We start from the raw sequence: 18,420 nt of genomic DNA on the forward strand, positions 1-18,420 counted from the left end.
CATTTCTCTGTAATAGTTAAATTTAGTTTTTCCAAAAACACGAACAGTTCTCTTACTGTTGGTATAGAAAGCCTCTATATGTACAAGAGGGCAAAAACAGTGTACAGTTGGGAAATCCAAAGTAATTCTTGGAGTGGCATAAACTTTGATCCAGATACTTGTTGAAATTGCTTAGTGAAGACCAAGAATGGAAAATTGTGAGAAAATCAATCTCTCCATCTTGCTTTCTTCTTGTAGGGTGTGATAGGTCTCAGACGTGAGGACTCAGTGATAGAATAGATCTTTTTTGTTGTTGCTCAAGACAATGAGATTGCAGTGCTGCTCCAGTTTATGTAAAACAGATATTTACAATGCATGCAGTATGGCTTAATTTAAAAAAAATTATGCAGTAGTCCATAACACTCCAAGCCCATTGGCAAGCAGGGATATAGCATTATTCAGCTGCATAACAGCCCCTGGGAAGAAGCAGTTTCTCAGTCTCACTGTCTTGGCGAAGATGTTTCTGTATCTCTTACCAGATGGCAGGAGATTGAACAGGCAGTGTCTGAGATGGGATGGGTCTTTAATGATGTTACATGTGTGCTGTAGACATTGGGAGCTGTAGATTGTCTCCAGATCCAATCATTGAGTCCCAGTGATGTGCTGAGTTGTACTAATCAGCCACTGGAGAGCTTTGTAATCTGTATTGCTGCAGCTAGAATCCCACAAGGTCATTCCATATGCCAGTATGCTCTTTATCGCACATCGATAAATGTTGGCGAGCAATTATCTGGGGTAGATTAGCTATCCTTAAGCTCATCGAGTAGTATAGTCACTATTGTGCGTTCTGTACTGCTGAGGTGTGTTGACGGACTGAGAGATCCTCGGTGATGTTCATCCCCAAAACCTTGAGACTGGAGATGCTTTCCACTACTTACTTCATTTATTAATAGTGGGGCTACCTTCCTGAAGATAATTATCATTTCTTTTGTTGTCTTGATGTAGAGTGATGGTTGTGGTTCCTACATCAATTGGACTGTTTTTTTAGCTCCTCCTCTCAATATGCAGATCCATTATTGTTTGTGATTAGGCCAAACACAGTTGTTATCACCTGCAAATTTGATAAGTCATGGGTGAAGAGTAGAGAAGTGGGCTCAGTACATACCCCTGCAGGGCACTGTGCTCAGGCTTAGAGGAGTTGATAGTTCTATCTACATACAATTAGTGAGGAAGTCCAAGGTCCAATTATAGGTTGAAGATTGTGGAGCTTGAGCATCAGCATGTTAAAGGCTGAGCTGTAATCAATGACAAGCATCCTGACATGGGTGTCTTCATGCTCCAGGTGTTCCAAGACAATATCAAGGGTGATAGAAGTGGCTTCTTCAGTTTAAATATTCGTCTTGTAGGCAAGCTGATGTGGGTCCAAGGTAGCCGAGGTTACGTCCATGATGTGGGATATGACCAATCTTTCTAAGCACTTGACAACTATGGGAGTGAGTGCCATTGGTCTGCAGTCATTAAGACATGTTGCCGCTGACATTTTGGGGATTGGTATGATGGTTGTTGCTTTGACTCATGCCAGAACCATAGCCTGGGGCAGCAAGAAGTTGCAACTACCTGTCAACTTCTGCCAGCTGGTCAGCACTGTCCTCGTGGAACCATCCAGGTACACTATCTGATCCCACTACTCTGCGTGTGTTGATATTATGGAGTATATGCCTCACCTTATGTATGTTCAATGTCAGCGGTTTTCCTCTGTCGAATGTTAAGGCCCTCATCACTGGTTCCCTATTGTCTGTATGAAAGCGAATAAAGATGAGCTTTTCTGCTAGTTTGGCATCACTATGCGCAGGAGAGTTTTCCTGTGTAATCTGAGATGGATCTGATGCCTTCTCAAACACATCGGGGATCAGTGGTGTTAAGAAGTGTGTCTCAATCTGTACTTTATGTCCAAGATTTGATCTGACCTTGCTGTATACTTTGGCATCACAGATCTGTAAGCAGCACCACAAGCTTCAAGCAGGTTTGTTCCTCTCCGTTCCTCCATGGATTCTGGTTCAGGAATGCCTGGATGTTTTTGGTGACGATATTCTATGCAGAATTTGATGTAGTGCCTAACTGTGGCTGTATATTCCTCTAAAACTCAATGCCTGAGTCATGTGTAGCTGGTGTACTAACAGACTCCCATCGGTGCTCTCAAAGCAATCTTGAAGACTGGTGATGGTTTCCTCAGGCTGCATTATCATTGGTTATCCTTCCTTACTTGGGATCAGAGTGTAAAAGACAGTCCCAGGTGAGGGCATGGGAAGGCCCTTTGTAGAATAGAATTCGGGGAATATTGTTTTAAGGTTGACCTGATTAAAATTGCCAGCTACAATAAAAGCGCCATCTGGGTGAGCAGCCACTTGTTTAACAACAGCATTATGCAATTGATGCTAACTTGGTGGTGGCCTGCTGAGGTATATAAACTGTTGTAATATAAGCAACAGTGATTCTGTTGGTAGATGAAAGTGTCTGCACTTTTACCATTTGGTATTCCAGGTTGGGTCAGCAGTAACTTTCAATAAAGGCGCATTCCATTTTCCATTCATGCAAAGATGACAAGGAATGAATGGAAGGAATTGCATGTCCATGAACATCACAGGTTTCCTGGAGCAATAGGCTAGCTAGTTAATGTTACAAATTTATCAATGATCTTGTATTAATTACCTTTGAAGGGTGTGCATTTGGAAAACTGCTTAACGCATTCCAAACCATAGCTTAAACATGTCCACTTTTTGGATCTTGAGCAGTTTCCTGCTCTTCACTGCACTGTTCAGAAGCACAGTACAGCAGATGCTCAAACTGCATTACAATGTGGTGTAAGGACAAGGCTCATCATTCCCTTCCCCTCCCCTCCCCCAACATTCCAAAGAAACCATTTTTTATTATTTTATTTAGAGGTACAGTGTTGAGTTGCACTTTCTGTTCCTTCAAGCTGCTGTGCCCAGCAACTCCCCTTCCCGATTTAACCCTAGCCTAATCATGGGATGTTAACCTACTAATGGGTACAATTTCCGACTGTGGGAGGAAACCTGATCATCCCGAGAAAACCTACACATACCAAGAGGAAAACGTACAAATTCCTTACAGATGACGCTGGAATTGAACTTCAAATTCTGTCTTGAGCCGTAATAGCATTGCGTTAGCCACTACCCTACCATGGCGCTCACAGTGCTACTTTTCCACTCTTCATCTCTGCCAGTACCACTTCTCTTGTGACATCTTGCTCTACAAAAGCATGTAATGAAACATCTTTTACTTTGTCCAGGAACCTATCCACTTTCAGATGAAAGGACAGTTTAGATGTACCACTATCAAATTAGCCTAATGTAAATAATGCTTAATGTGTTCTATTTTACATTGTGGAAGCCACATGCAGATGCAAGATTACTTTACAGATCATCTCCATTCAGTTTGTAAGGATGTTCAGCTTCCAGTTGTCTGCGGTTTTAGATGTCCATCACCTTCAACTCAGACCCCTCACTTTGGTTTTGTACACTCTTCAGTGAAAATCAATATACGGAAGTTCAATGAAAATTACCTAACCACTTTCACTTGTGCTGCCACATGAACACCTGTGCTGCAGGAAGGACTACAGAGACATCAAGTGGCAGAATAAGGATACTGCCCATATGCCAGATCTAAAAATTAAAAGTACACTGTAATTGAAGCTGCTGGTCTGGGTATCTGAATTGTTGTATTTTCTTGGGGGGTGGAGAGTGTTTTTCTTAACTGTTTAACTTTTTTTTAAATACTTTCCATCCCTGTTCTTAACCACCAGTCACAATCCATTTCCCACCCTATCCTTTATTGATTTATTGAGAACTGAATCAGTGACTGCATGTTAATCTTCCTTTTGTCCTCTGCCAGAACTGGGCAAACTTCTTTTAAGTACACTGTACATACTACTTTTAAGTTGAAATCTTCTCATTAATGTTTGTGATGCTGAAACAAATTCGTAACAGTGAGGGATCAAAATAGTTTAGTCACTGTTCTCTGTGAAGGCCCAAGTTTAAATACTTTGAGCAGAATCTCCTTCTCAAGTCATTAAATCTGTGCCTTTAGGTCTGGATGCAGTAAACCAAGCTATTATTAAAATCTACCTCAATTTCCAATCAAGTGGTTAATATTTAAAACATAATTGAAAACCAGAGGTCCATACTGTCACTAGAATATAATGCACTGTTTACTTTCAATAGCAAAGTCAATTTTTTAAAACTTTGAATTGCTTTCACAGCAAGCATTACAACTTTAAAACTTGTTTTAATTTTGTCTCTGAAATGCCTTTTCTAAGTTAATTATTCCCAGTCAATGAATGTGAGGGGAATGTTTAAACTATTTTCCAGAATTTATTGTTAGCCCTCACAAGTATGGTGATGTCCATTTCTATCTTGAAACCACTTTCTTTGACTCTGAGTGACTAGTCTGTGGAAATTACCAGAAGGGTAATAATTAAGAGTCAAGAAGCCCTTTCAGCCCATCTATATTGGTGCTGCGGGAACTGAACAGGTCTGAAAACATCTGTGGGCACCAAGGGGTGGTCAACATTTCTAGTCAATACCATGCGCATCAGGACCCTATTTTGTGGTTGTGAACAGTTCCCACAAGGCTGACTTTAAACTTAACAGTTTTGCTTAACATTGACCTTGCATGATTTCGAAACACCGTTGAATAGCTGCAAAAGCTATGGTTAAATTTGACGGAAAGATGGAAGCCCTCAAAGCAATTAATAAAATAGGGATCGTAGGCTGAGGTAAATCGCCAGCAGAACTGACATCTGATAACGCAGCTGAGGTATTTTACTATGCATTTAGGCAAAGCTAATTTGTTGTGTAGTAATGTGTTTTGTAGTAATTGTTTGATTTCTTTTACAGTTTGCCTGATGTATGGGTGAATGAAAATGACAGATCTCAGCTAAGGACAAAAACAGTTCATTTATCAAAATTACCACAGGATGCTGCTTTACTACTTGACCCAAACATATACCGGTACGGTTGAAGTAACTTAAGCTACGCATCTAATTCATTGTACCTTGTATGATAAGCTTGTGTTCTTGGTGCAAATTGTGCCAATATATGTATTGCCTGAGGGGAACAGTAGTTCAGATAAACATCCCAATTTTCCATTTCAAATTACTGTCTCCCCATTTCTTCAGTTTGTTTTGGATCATTTTCTAAAACCTGTAATCTGTTTGCCTGGTTAAAATGTGAGTACTTCATGAGAATTCATTCAATTTGCCTTAAGGGCATATCAACAAATTTGTTTTCCATTTTCATAATCAGTGAAGATGATGTGGAGATATAATGAGTTTAAATGAACTAAAATCACCCTGATTTCAAGATCTATCATATTTGTATCCAGCGGAACATGCATTTCCTGTTTTGAAATGAGGTAGAAATTTGATTTTCTTCGAAATATGGGAGGATAAGGCTATGTGAAGCTTTTTTTTTGTTGGCTGAGTTTAGCTGGAAAAAAATGCTGACTGACCAAGTCCAGGAAATTTAAAAATAAGGATTTCAAACATTTGGGAACATCCAGTGCCCCAAATTAAAGGTAGCAAATAATAATATAAGCTTGCACTATTCACTTTACTGATTTAAGATTTGATTTAAGTTGCACCTGCTGCCATGTCCAACAGCCTCCAGCCCCCTTGGACTCCCCTCCTTTATCATAACTTATCCTTAATGTTTATGATTACTTATCTTAAACCTATCGTGTCTCAATTGCACCTCCTGTCTTCACCACCACCCTTTTGCAAACTGCGTTGAAGTTTTCTGCAATCTAGTGTGGTTTTTTTTTTACACACACATTTCTGCAATATCCACTTGAAATTTATTTTGTGAAGCTGAAATGATAACTGGCTGCTATAATTATATATTGAGGTAGTGAATATAGGTATTTGAATATTGTCTATAGGCCTATAATATTTGAGTGGAAAACTTTGGAGGATTTGCGCTTAAAGGAATGGGCATTTATAAATGCTGTTTACGGCTTTTTGGACCTCTTTTACTATTTAAGTATATTTAGTTGAAAAACTTTGTAATTCATGCAGTTTGAAATTGGAAGGTTTGAGAATGTAATCACTATTTTCTGCAGTTATGATCAAACATGCACCAGTCAGTTGTCTTGTAGCTGGCACATCTTGCCATTGTTATACTCAGCATTTTAGCTTTCATTTCAAAAGAATTTCTTAAGTAAACTGACTATTGTTCTTCTGGAGTAAAGACATCAAATTTTAAAATTTACAATCCATTTTTCCCCCACGGAAATGAGAGTAAAGCAACAAGACTGAGTGGAAGCCTCTTTTATATGGACTTCGAAGGGAAGCCCAAAATTTATTGACATGAATTTATTGGTAGGCTGCCACCATGAAGTAAAGGGGTAGTCACAGGGCTGCTGGATAAGAAACTAGAGAACTTCAATGCAGCAGTAATAAAATAAAAGTAATAACCTGTGAGATGCTGTATTATTTCTTGGAGAAAGATGGGCGGTGTCCTCTCATTTAAATAGTTAGTGGTCGTCCTTGTTTGGTGTTGATGACAAAGCTTTGGTACATTTCTGTAATGTTTGAGAAATGTGCTGTGGCCAGAGTGCCAGCCCAGCAATAGAGGGAGTGAATACCTTTTATGTAAAAGGAGTGCCAGTCAAGCAGACTACTTTGTCCAGGATGGGTTAAAACATGGTGTTGGAATAGCATTACTTGTCCAGACAAGGGGAGTGTATTCCATAACACTCCTGTCCTGTACCTTTTAATGGTGGAAAGTTGTTACAGAGTTGTTTTGTAAGTTGATCAGAGCATACTTGGCCTTCAGTCTGAAAAACAAAAGACTCGGCAGTGGAAAGGGAAACAGTTTCACAGAAGTAACCATTTATCTGACCTGGGAATGAGAAAAAAGTTTTAAATAGCAATGAGGATGAGAGATTGATAGATTTGAAGGCATATACTTGTTTGGCTGTGGGGATACACTTTTAGTGAGCCCATTTGGTTTTTAGGTTAGTGAGAGGCCAAGGAAAAGGTTTGAGTAGGATGTAAAACTGCCTTTGTAGCTGCAGTTTGTCCCGTTAAAGTTGCTGGTTAGTGCCGAGTCTTCCAAGTTGTGAATTTTGCAAGGGGATACCGTAGTTAACTGTAATGGTTTGATAAATTCTTTGAAAGTTGTTTATTTTTATTTGATTTGTAGCATCCCAAGACTAGTTGTGGGTAATACAATACTGCATGGGCCATAGTGATTCAGTATCTGAAGTTCTGCAAAGAACAGTACTCTTTATGGGGCTTGGTAGGATGGATCAGCACTTGCTGTTTCGCCTGACTGCCATGTTTGGAACCAGTCTCATCCACATGCATGAAAAAGTTGCCTCTCAGGCCCTTTTTAAATTCTCCACTCTTATTTCAAACCATGCCCTCTAGTTTTTTTTTGTTCCTACTCCCTGGGGAGGGGGAACTCAAGAATTCTCCCTTTGTCTGTCCCTCATTATTTTATGAACTACTAAGGTCAAATTATTAAAAATAACTTAAAGCACAAGAAATTAATTTCGGAACAAAGTATTGGTACGTTTTAGTCAACGTCAGTGAACCCATTAAAGTGAATTTGGGTTATCCATCTTTTGCCATAGAGTAGCAGGACCTAGAGCTTTCAACTCAGCAGTTTATCCTTCACTTGGATTGATCCTTCAAGTGAAGGAGAATAATCTGCAGTCCATCTGATTTCTGAGGAACTGCTGACCAGAGAAACTTGCATTTGTACTGCCTATAACCACCTGACATGAATTATTGAAGGAGGTAAACAGATGATATCACATCCTTAAGATGCCTAGCACCTTGGTTGAATACTCCTTGTCCATGCCAATAAGCTACCAACAGAAAATGGTAAAGTAAGTAGCATTTAATATGACAATCTGCAGTGTGGTAAATAATAATTATAAATGATCTGTCTTGAATTTTCACTTTGTCAAATGCACTAATGACATTGTAAGGCTCAGGTACATAACATTATTGGAGGTTATTAGTAAATATTGCACTGGGTATTTGGTGCAATTACAAGTTTTTAGAATGCTGCCTTCTGGGTGCAGGTTCTTGATCTTTTTGATCATTAAAGTTCAAAGTGTAAATTTGAAGCACAGTGGAGGTAGAGAGGAGTAACTCATTGTTGCCATTTTTATTCTGCAGTCTGTTGAAGCGCAAAGTAATGGGATTATGCAGTTTTCAAAGTATTTGGGGGGGTGTCTAAACAGATTCTAACGTATATTTCATTTCCTTCAACTGTTAATTTTACCATTTTGAGAAGTAAACATGTTTTACCAATGCCAATTGTTGAATGATTTAAGTTGACTATGTGGAGTAGTCCATGTTTCAAGCGTTACCTGGTAATGTTCTCCAAGTTCTTCTGTGCTACATTAACCATTGCATTCATGCTGCTGAGCTCATCAATTTCATCAACTTTGTCTCCAACTTCCACCCTGATCTTAAATTCTCTCTCTCTCTGCTCCCCTCATAAACTACAGATTCCCACAGCTAATTTGACTGTACCTCTTCCCACCCGAACTCCTTTAAAAATGCTGTTCCCCTTTCTCAGTTCCTTCACCGTAGCTGCATCTGTTCCCAGGACAAGGCTTTTGATTCCAGGACATAAGAGACACCCTCCTTCAAAGAACGGAGCTTCCTTTTCTCCACCATTGATGCTACCCTCATCCTCACAACTCAATTTCGCAGGCATCCTTGCTCACCCCATCTTCCTGCTGTCTTTACAGGAATAGAGTTCCTCTTGTCCTTACCTGTCACCCCATGAGCCTCCGAATCAGGCTTAATGTCACCGGCATATGCCATGAAATTTGTTAGTGGAACAGTACAAAGCAATACATGATATAGAGAAAAAATAAATAGGTCAATTGCAGTAAGTATGTATTTATATTAAATAATTAAATTTAAAATGGTGCAAAAACAGAAATAGTGTAAGAAAACAATAGTGAGGTAGTTTTCATGGGTTCAATGTCAATTTAGGAATTGGATGGCAGAGGGGAAGAACCTAACACATGTTTACCTCCTCCCCACCCCCACTCTTCACTCTCTGCAGGATAGGTTCCTCAGTGATTCCCTTGTCCATTCGTGTCTCCCCACTAATTTCCCTCCTGGCAGAAATCCCTGCAAGCCACAGAGGTGCTATATCTGTCCATTCACCACCTTCTTCACCTCCATTCAGGGACAAAGCAGACCTTCCAGGTGAGGTACCACTTCATCTTTTGGGGTTGTTTATTGTATCCAGTGCTTGCGATGTGACCTCTATTGGTGATACCTGGCATAAATTGGAGGAGCGCTTTGTCAAGAGCCTTCCATGCATCTTCCAAAAGAGGAATTGCCTGGTGGCCATGTCGGTCCATGGCTTCCTCTTCTGCCTTTGATAAGGCCACTCTCATTTGTGTAAGGGACTTGTTGGGTATCACCTTTATATTTAAAAAAAAAAGTGACCGGTTCTGGGAGTCATGCCTGGATGTCAAATCTGCAATCTGAAAACATGTTCATAGAACCAAAGACCATTATAGCACAGAAACCAGGCCCTTCAGCCCTTGGCTATGCCAAACCATTTTTCTGCCTAGTCCCACTGACCTGCACCTAGACCATTTCCCTCCATGCCCCTCTCATCCATGTACCTGTTGAAGTTTTCCTTAAATGTTAAAAGTGAGCATGCATTTACCACTTCATCTGGCAGCTCATTCCACACTCCCACCATTCTGTGTGAAGAAACCCTCTCTCTTCCCCCCCCCCCCCCAGTGTTCCCTTTAAACTTTTCCCCCTTCACCTCATGGCTGAAATTGCTTGGTAGAAATAAGATTGGACAGTGTTGGCATGGTGTATTTTGTGAAATAGGGAAAGAGCTTATGGCTAAATGCAAGCCGACTTGATTTGTGACTGAATTGTTTATGGCAATTTAAATTTGATCTTGTCTAGTCTACAGAGAGTAATGCTTAACTTCTGCAGGAAGTAAGAATGAGACCTGCACTGGTTTGATGCACTTTGGGGTTTTCCTTTGGTTGATTCTGAGATTATAATATGTGAGAAAGAGTGCTTCCCTGGGAAACCAGATCCTTCACTGAGCCTTAGGATATGGTAAACCAAGCAAGCACTTGTAATATTTGAGCAAAATTCAAATGGTCATCTGAAAACATGGTCTTTGTTTTGCTAGATGGGTGTCGATAAAACCATACAGTCATATCTCATTTTTTCTTTAATTTGAGCACACTAGTAGATTAAACTGTGCCTAGTTTCCAAAATCATAAGCTACTGCATGGATACAAGCAGAATGGAAAATGGTAGGTAGAGAATGTAATTGTATTTGCTTACTGCGTTGCACTTGCAAAACATTTTTACATTTTTAAAAAACTGACTTTGTCATAACTAGAAAATACTTTTAAAAACATTAGCAAAAGCAGTGCTTAAAAATAAACTGGTAAAGAAAAAGAAAGCTGGCTGAAGTGGTAAATATTTTGTCATCCTAATATAGGGAAGGACATTGTCAAGTTGGAAAGGGTACAGAAGAGATTTTCCTCTGGGTTTGGGACTCCAAACCTAGAGGGTGCAGATACAAGATAGAGCGGGCAGATTTAAAAGACACCTGAAGCATCCTCTTTCATACAGAGGATAGTGAGGATCTGGAATGAACAAATAGAGGAAGTGGTTGAACTGGATACAGTTGTAAAATTTGAGACATTTGGTTAGGTACCTGGAGGGTGACTGTCTTGAGTCCCAAGCTCAGGCAACAGTCGGAAAGATGCTGTGGTTTGAGTGGATTAGTTTGGCTGAAAAGCCTCTTTTTCCTTGTTGTATTGTTTTCTTGTATTCCCCTTCATGAGAAGAGAAAACATTCCAGAAGGGTCTGTTGAGACGGCCCTTCAAATTGCTTCAGTGCTAGAACGCCCATCCACTGGCCAGTTGTTGATCACTTGTTGATCTTTCTCCCCACATTGTTTTTCCCTTGATAGCCTGACTGGCAAAGTACATACATTTGCCAACCCTACAATATCCGATGCCTGAATTTGTTCATGTCAAGGTTAGTGTCTTGGAACTAACCCGCAAAGATAACCTTTTGGAATAGGGATGCTGCATAGGACTTGCGTTTCTTCCTAGTTGGTGCTTGGGTTTTTCCAACAGTCCTGGAATCCATTACTGGGAATTGTAGTAATTTGTCTTGTATGAGTATCCTGATGGATTGTGGTTGAAATTTGGATTTGGCCAACTGAATGTTTCCTCAACATTGAATCTAAATGCGGTGGATTCAGATCCACTTTCAGAGACTTGAGTACAAACAATCCAGGTTAGAAATCAAATGCACTTATGATGAAATGCTTCACAGTCAGAGGTGCCATCTTTAAGTAATAGATCTATTTCATCTGATGGTACAAACAAGGAGGAATACCTCAGCGATTTTTGTTATCCTGACAAACATTTATCGAAAATCAACATCACTAGAATCTGTTTGTGATGACATTCTTGTTTACAGACCTTGTTCTGTACCTGTATTGGAAAATTCTTTGGGAACTCTTGGGTTGGAGAGATCTGAAATTCGGACACGTCTCAGGTTGGGCCTGAACCACGTAGGACAAGAAGAATATTCTTTTCAAAAATGGAGTTTTTGTAAATCTTTGACCAGAAAGCTGTGAAGGCTTAGTAGTTGAGTATTTTCAAGTCTGAGGTTGACGGATTTCTATAAGCTTGTTCGATTTTGCAATTAAGAGCAGCTTGGCTGGTGGATCAGCTGTGATCTTGTTTGCTGTTGTGGCAATTTTGTAAATGTTTGAAAATGTACAGTGGCTCATTTTCCATTTTTAGTCTGCTCTGAGTTCTTTTTAGCAAACGTGGAGAGAAAAAAGATGTTCATATATCCATTATTTCAGGAAAGTGGGAGGCATGCTTTTTTAAAAATAAAAAATAGGCTGGTGTTATTAAGTCATACAGAAAGCACTTTCCTGAATGTTCGGAAAGTATAGAATGTTCAAGGTACATTGAACAAGGTATAGAATGTTCAGGGGTATAGATGAAGTTTGCCATTTAAACTTTCGTTTTTTAAAGAAAAACTTAGTCTGTCCACAAATGCTGATATTATGATCCTTGTATCTTTGTTTTTACTATTCCAATTCTTGTTCCTGTTTTTAGAAAAATCCACTGATGCACCCCTGTGCATGTATTACATGCTAAAGCCGGTTGTGATGCCATGGTGCTTGTTACTTTTGCACCTCCTAACTCTTCAGCTGGTTGCACTGAATGAATTCAACAGTGTACCCACTTTGCTTCCCAAATTTCATTGAATTTTGCTAATTATACTGGAGAGTATTCAAAGATATGTGAATTTAAGATGTGCAATCAATGTATAATTATGCTCATTTATTATACCCTGACACCCTATCTTAAACATTTTGACTCCAAAAATCCCTTAACATTACATCTTTTTACGTTTTAAGTTTAATTTGCAGGAGGTAAACTTAAGTTATTAACCAAGGTGTGAACAGATCTGAGAAAACCAGTTTTCCCGTGCTGACTATTGATCATTGACATTTTATTATTCATTGTTGCTTTAAAACTGAGCTAATCAAATTTTCACAAATTTTTGTTAACCTTCAAGTGGTAGAAGCAAGTATGTTTTCTTTCCATCCTTCCCATATTTCCTTAATGTTTTAATGTTTTACTTGTAAACCTTTTACTGCTAATTAAATGTAAAATCAATTACCCACCTGTTTTGTTTTTTTACCTTCTACTCAAAGAACTCTCCAAAGACTGGTGTTCATTGAATATAATGCAAAGATGTTTTTATCAGTGACACAATCACCCAACATTGATCTGGAAACACTGCAAAACAGACTTCTGAAAGATGAGCATGCTGGGCAACTTAGTACTCCTAGCATTTTTACTTGCTGTGTACGTAGAAGTTCATCATGAGCAGGGCATGTCACTTTAATAGCATCATTCTTACCTGTCTCCTGCTTTACCCCTGTGATAGATAGGAACGTTCATTGCTTTATTTTAATATAGTTTCTGTGCACGTAAAATGTTGCATTTGTGCTTGATAGAAATGCTTTTGAGTTTTTTTAAAGCTTTTTATCAATAATTGCCTAAATCTGTCTTAAAAGACTTTTTAAGAATAATGCTACATTAGATTACGTAATCTTGAAATTTATTAAATGATATATATTGGCATCCTTTTAAGAGCCTGTCTTTTCAGTGGGTCACAAATAGAATGAGGTCTTAATCACTGCAAATCAAATAGTACAATTTTGTGCTGCAGCAGTGTATTGTACTTCTGAATAATTCGGCTTTGAGCTGTTTTTACTTGTGCTGACAGGCCGACTGGCTTCCTACAACATTATGAACATGGCTCCATGGTTGACACATGACAACTAAACTTCATATAAGTCTAGAAGAAGCAGCACAGGTAGGGCTAAAATAAAACTCGAACTGCATTCTACTAGTATTGTTACAAGTGTACCCAAAAGGCAGGTCACTTTTTTTACCGAGAAGTTCTGTTTTTAATCCTTAAAGTAGAAGTATTTTACAAAATTCCGTGTGTCACATAACAGCCTTCAATGAATCGTAATATATAATTTTATCTATCCTTTGTTTGAATTTCCATTTGACCCTTTGCCACCCATAAATCGAAGTGCAGGAAAATAACATCACAGTTTCAACAACATTAAAGAAAAATTCAAAATAGACCCAAGCCACATCAACTTTGAGATTTTGGATTGCATTTATTGTTTTGCATAATGAAAACTTGTAGACTTGTAAGGCAGCCTATTTAATTATTTAAAAAAAATAACAATTTTGTTTTTATTACTTGCAATTGAATAGCTTTTAGTGAAATAAATTCAAGGAAAGGAATATAAACGCTGATCCTAGGCTCTTTTTTAATTCATTGTTGAGGCTTAAAAAGTCTGTCATGCTGATGTACTGATTTGAAATCATTGTGTTTTTTGCTGTTTGTACTAAAAGGGGCAGAATGATAATTCTTTTGGACTATGGCAAATAGGTTCTTTATCAAGCGATCTGCCTTTTTTTTTGCACTAAGTAGCAAAAGCTTGTTCTATAACACTCTTCTCCCTCTGCTAGAATCCTGTCTTGGCAGAAACACCAGAAAATAACAATACTGCAAGGTGAACCATGATCTTGATGGTGGCATTGTTTACCTAATTCTGCCCCTTCCAAACTTCAAGTAGCAAGGATTTGTTTTTGCCAATCTTACCTTTCCTTTTCTGTACCTGGTCCCTTTTGAAGGTCAAAAGATTTTAACATCAGTTGGCATAGATGTCAAATGTATAGTGGTTGGATACAGAAAATAGCTGCAAGGCAAATCAAATCTAAATTTAAATCTTATTAGGAATCTGAAATGTTAAAGAAAATGTATTTTGCTTGATTCAAGGTACTGGTTAGATACTGTCAGGTATAATTGAGACATTTGAATGAAAATATGCAATACAGATGCAAAATGCTCGAAATATTCCAGGTGCTAGAAATTTGAAATTCTGATAGGGATCCTCAGCAAGGCAGTCAGTGTCTCTGAAGAGAGAAACAACATTTTCAGATTGATCGCCTTTTTCAGTACCTGTGAAAGATCATTGACTTAAAATGGTAGCTCTCTTTCTCCAGAAAAGCTGTTTGACTTGTGTGAGTATTTTACTCTTCTGTGCGTTTTACTTTCACTAGAATTGCACCAAGATTAGTAAGAGTAGTTCATGAGGAGAGGTTTCCAAAACACAAAGCTTTTATTTCTTGATTGTTTTCTCCTCCTACCCCCCCGTTTGGTGTTTTGAAATGAATTGATAATTGACAGATAACTTTTGCTGACCGAAGAAGTTGTTTCTGTTAAGGAAACATCAGAGCCAGGCCATTCAGGAGAGAATTTAGGAGACTTTCTGAAAACAAAAGTAGATGTCTTTATGTTTACTTTAGCTTAAAACCATGGTTTTTGCTGGATATGCTTCATGTATGGAGCAAAGCAGGTAGATGGAGTTAAGTATGGTCATGGTCTCATTGAAGAATAGAGCAAGTGTAAGGGGCCGAGTGACAGAACTTTTAACCAATTGTATATCTTGTGAGACGGGTATGCAGATCAAAGCTGATGTTTAAAGTACCTGCTGAAAATTATGTGCAATCTGAAGAGGCACATTTTGATCTTCTGCTTTTATTGCTTTATAATTTGCAGGATAACTAGATTAAAATAGATTTAATTACTGTTTCTGAGCTGCAGTATTTTAAGGATAGAGTCTTCCTCTGAAAGGTTTAGAAGTTGTTAAATTCAAGGATGTCATTTCTGCGCCCCCCCCCCCCCCCCACCCAACTGGGAACAAGTTTGAATTTGATCAAGATCAGCACAAATAGTGCGCTTTGGCCAGACGATCGTATCCCTTTAAAAAAAAAAAAAAAAATTGTATGAAAACAACTGGTCTTTTTATGTTCATCAGACCTTTTTTCCTCGAAGAAAATAAATAAATTTCTTCAGAAGAGACCACTACAATACAGTTCGATATTTCTGGTGTTGCATTTTGTTAATTAAAGGCTATTCATTATGAGCAGGAAACTGATTATTTAGGAGTCAGATGCACACTTCTACATTTTGGAAAGTGTGAGGAGCCCAGTAGCAATGTGGTCACTTTTGGCTTTTTCTGGGAGGGGTTTTGGGGGAAGTGGGTTTTAATTTTAGTATTAAATATTCTTTCTGCATTTCCTTTCACCATTATTTTGCACATTTTCTACTTTGTGACACTTTCCAAGATTGTGACACTACAACATGACGAACAAAATTCAACTTGTAAATTGTTAATTTTTTTTATTTGTTACTGATCTGCATATGTTTATGGCATAGATGAACATTTGAGGTTTTTTTGTCTTTACTGACCTTTTACTGGAGAAATCCAGCTCAATCAACTACATTGCTTTGTTCCTTCCTGATAACAGTATCTTCCAGTGACTCAGGTGTTTAAACACTATATTTTTAAATGAATGTAATTATCAACAACTTTGTAACAAAGCAGTCTATTGATAAAGGAACAAGTGTGCATCAGTAATCAATTTTAAGTATGGGAACAGCTTATCTAATAGTGTATATATTTTAAAGAAAACAAACTGTCAGGTATTAAAATTTAAAATCATTCAAAGTTTTACAATTATTTTCTGTTCCTGCAATAAGTGACTTTTTCTTCTGCAGTTCTTTGCTTTTTAAAATAACTTTTTTTTCCCCTCCCAATTTGCTCCACAACCCCTCCCACAGGACAATGCCACAGAAGAGGCTGAAAAGGAGGTAAGGTCAGATCCAGGAACCAAAATGGTGTTCAATTTAGCCGCCAAGACTGGGATAGAATATTGCACATTAGAATCAGTTGTTCCCCCAGTCTTAACTCGTTATTGTACTAAAAGCAGATTTTGGGAGAATGGATCTGAACCTTCAGTTGGGTTGGCACTCCACCCTTTTCGACGATACAATGGAAAAAAAAACTACAGGGATGCTTGTTGACATCTATTGCGAGAAAGAGCAATGAGGAACTTTCTCCAGAGACTTGTTTGCTAGCTGCTTCAGGCTTTTAATCTCAATTCAGGATTTCAATCTTCACAAGGGTTTCCAAACAAAAAACATGTAGCTCTTTGTTGAAATGCAGTCAACATTTTTCCCTGGTTGTTACGTATGGAGAAATGCCTCAGTGTAACTGGACGCACTGTATTGTTTTTGTTCTTTAATCTGTATCTTTCAAACATCTTGATGGTAAAAGGACACAAGTTTAAGATACATGAACATTTAAACTTGAAATCAGTCTTTAAAAATGGAACTGATCTCAGACATTGAAAATGGATTACTTTCTACCACCAATTTAGGATGCCAATTTTCTGGGGGAGTAAAGGCTGGAATGTTTTAATTCAATGCACCAAAGCTTGCTGCATAGAAGATCTTAGAGTCAAAATTAACCAACTGTTTGCATAGTTGTTAATCTTCATGCTTATGTATACACATGAAAAGAGCCTGTATTTTTACTTGTACGAAAATGAGATTTCTAGAATATTCTGTAACATCCTAGACGTAGTTTCAGAAGGCGTAAAGAGTTGCATATAGTTAATAGTAAATTGCCTGTAAATATTTCTGCAGATTTGTAATATATTTTTATACTTTAAAATGTACTGTAGATTTTAATTTTGGTTTATCTTTTAGGAGCATGGAAGCAAATCTTGAAATGTATATATTATGGTAGAACAAATGTTGAAGGATAATGTAATTCAATTGAACTGGCAGAATATCTGTTAACAAACCTTCCTTGGATCCCAGAAAAAACAGCACCTTTCCTAATTATAAGTATAAAGGGACATTTGGAGTTTGCTGCAAATGCCTAATACTACTGCTAATGTCTTAAAGTTTTGTTCAGGATATAATCAAAATGACTTGAATTGTGTCCTTAAACTGTACAGAAGGCTGGTTTTCATTGACAAATGCAGGCTTCTTTAAAAAGGCCTTCTGTAAAGGATCCTTGTTTCATTCAGTTGTCAGCCCTTCATGTAACGTATCTTCACCCAAGCACTTCATCTGTATCCACTGCTTTGTTCTGCGTCTAAATCAATGCCACTGCTTTATCAGCTATTTTTTTTATATAATAAAGTACCAACTGGAAGGTTTTGTATTTCCTGTTATCTTTAGTTGATGTGTAATTATGTAACTTGAATCAAATAGTTACACTATTAAGTGAAAGCTGGTCAATTACAAACAATTGGAATGCACTTTATCCAATGACAGGAAGCTCTTAAACTGTGTTGCCCAATTTATGCTGTAGTATGTAGATTGTATTGGGCCCATGATGATCTCCCTCTACATTACATGGGAGTCTTTCTTGCATCCCCACCCATCTCTTTTAATCTTTCAGTGCAACTTATGTAAGAAAGGAGTAAGTATCTAATTTGTCTTCAAGTGAATCAGTTACTTGCTGCAATTTTCCATTAACTGTTTCAAAGAATGAAGGATTTTAAAAGTTAATATTTTTGTTTATTTTATTTATCACATGCATTGAAACATTCAATGAATTGTGTTGTTTGCATTAATAACCAAGCCTGAGGATATGCTGTGGGGAGCAGCCTATGATCTTTAATCATATTATGCCCCTTTCAGCATTTTCATTTAGTATAAAAACAATTTTTATCAGTTACAAAGACTAATACAGATGAAGGCTTTGAGAGTCATTCATAATATCAACTAAAACATTATTCCACAGAGCATATGAATACGTGTTTAGAGCATGTATTAATAAAAGTTATTTGCAGAATTATAGAATACATGAATGAAAGTGCTGGTAAGTTAATTGTTTAAATCGGGTAAGCTAATTTTTTAATGTAAATGGTTTACAACAATTTCTCTAATCTTGACCTTTGGCTGTTTTTAAATT

The 18,420-nt window shown here is 37.8% G+C and overlaps 1 protein-coding gene across 4 annotated transcripts in view; it reads left to right on the forward strand.

Annotated features, from left to right (window-relative positions):
* Positions 1–17,664, forward strand: part of aebp2 (AE binding protein 2) — a 76,050-nt gene extending 58,386 nt beyond the window's left edge. Inside the window, exons 7-10 of one of the 4 annotated variants that reach the window (XM_059987635.1) lie at positions 4,896–5,009; positions 9,093–9,238; positions 13,350–13,439; positions 16,272–17,664. In XM_059987635.1, the coding sequence (XP_059843618.1) occupies positions 4,896–5,009; positions 9,093–9,238; positions 13,350–13,408 (319 nt within the window). In that variant the 3' untranslated portion in view covers positions 13,409–13,439; positions 16,272–17,664. Of the gene's footprint in view, positions 1–4,895; positions 5,010–9,092; positions 9,239–13,349; positions 13,440–16,271 lie in introns of those variants that run through there. The other 3 variants (XM_059987636.1, XR_009515379.1, XM_059987637.1) reach the window with 3 other exon arrangements.
* The last annotated feature ends 756 nt before the right edge of the window (positions 17,665–18,420 follow it).

This window comes from Hypanus sabinus, chromosome 13 (assembly GCF_030144855.1).
Source record: "Hypanus sabinus isolate sHypSab1 chromosome 13, sHypSab1.hap1, whole genome shotgun sequence".
In the NCBI taxonomy this organism is placed as follows: domain Eukaryota; kingdom Metazoa; phylum Chordata; class Chondrichthyes; order Myliobatiformes; family Dasyatidae; genus Hypanus; species Hypanus sabinus.